The 713-nt window shown below is 42.4% G+C and overlaps 1 protein-coding gene across 1 annotated transcript; it reads right to left on the bottom strand.

Annotated features, from left to right (window-relative positions):
* Positions 1–5: 5 nt before the first annotated feature.
* Positions 6–673, bottom strand: LOC104774606 (the record flags this gene model as incomplete). Its single annotated transcript, XM_010499151.2, has 2 exons — positions 6–152; positions 230–673. Coding segments are annotated over 2 exons (591 nt in total), but the record flags the coding sequence as incomplete, so codon positions are not given.
* Between the last annotated feature and the right edge of the window lie 40 nt (positions 674–713).

Raw genomic sequence — 713 nt, 5'->3', positions numbered from 1 at the left:
GTGCCTTTACCGCTACTACTCTCTCCCGGTGTAAAACCCGAGAATCTACTCACTTTTTCGTGGTACACAGCCGGAGGTGCAAGCCTTAATCGAGGCAAGCTCTCTATCTGTACCAACCTCTGATCTTTCTGAAGGTTGGTTAAGATTTCAAACTGCAACGTTGAACAATGTAAACCTTTTTTAGTTATTTGCAATGACATTTTCAGTTTTAGAATTATAAACATCTTACCCGTGATATTTGCTGGTTATGAGAATGATTGCTCATTTCATTCTCGTGTAAGTAAGGCGAAGCACGTTGTGCAGACCCGGCGTTTGACGAAACTGTGCTTATTAGTCCATAATCCAGGTAGAACGATTTACCTTTAGAAGAACTTTTGCTGGTCTTCTTGGTCATACAGACAGGACAGCCTGATGAGGAGACATGAACTGATGACGATGATGATGAGGTCTCATTCTCTGATGGTTCACACTGAAGATGTGTTGCGTGGCCACAGTTGAAAACACGTACACGAAGAGCAGTAAATGTCTTGGTGAGAGGGCAACTGCATATACAACAAAGCAAACTTCTGGGTGCATACCCGTGAGAAGCACCTTTCTTAAGTAAGTTCATGGAGTAGAATGTATCATCTTCGATTAAAGACTTTGCAGTATCCTGACCAGGGTAAGAAAAGTTTTAGAACATTTGAAGAGAGATCACCCAACCCATGCACGAG

The sequence above is a fragment of the Camelina sativa genome, unplaced genomic scaffold (genome assembly GCF_000633955.1).
Source record: "Camelina sativa cultivar DH55 unplaced genomic scaffold, Cs unpScaffold03917, whole genome shotgun sequence".
NCBI classification, from domain to species: domain Eukaryota; kingdom Viridiplantae; phylum Streptophyta; class Magnoliopsida; order Brassicales; family Brassicaceae; genus Camelina; species Camelina sativa.
Note: the sequence above shows the minus strand (reverse complement) of the source record. Positions and strands in the feature narration are given on the sequence as shown.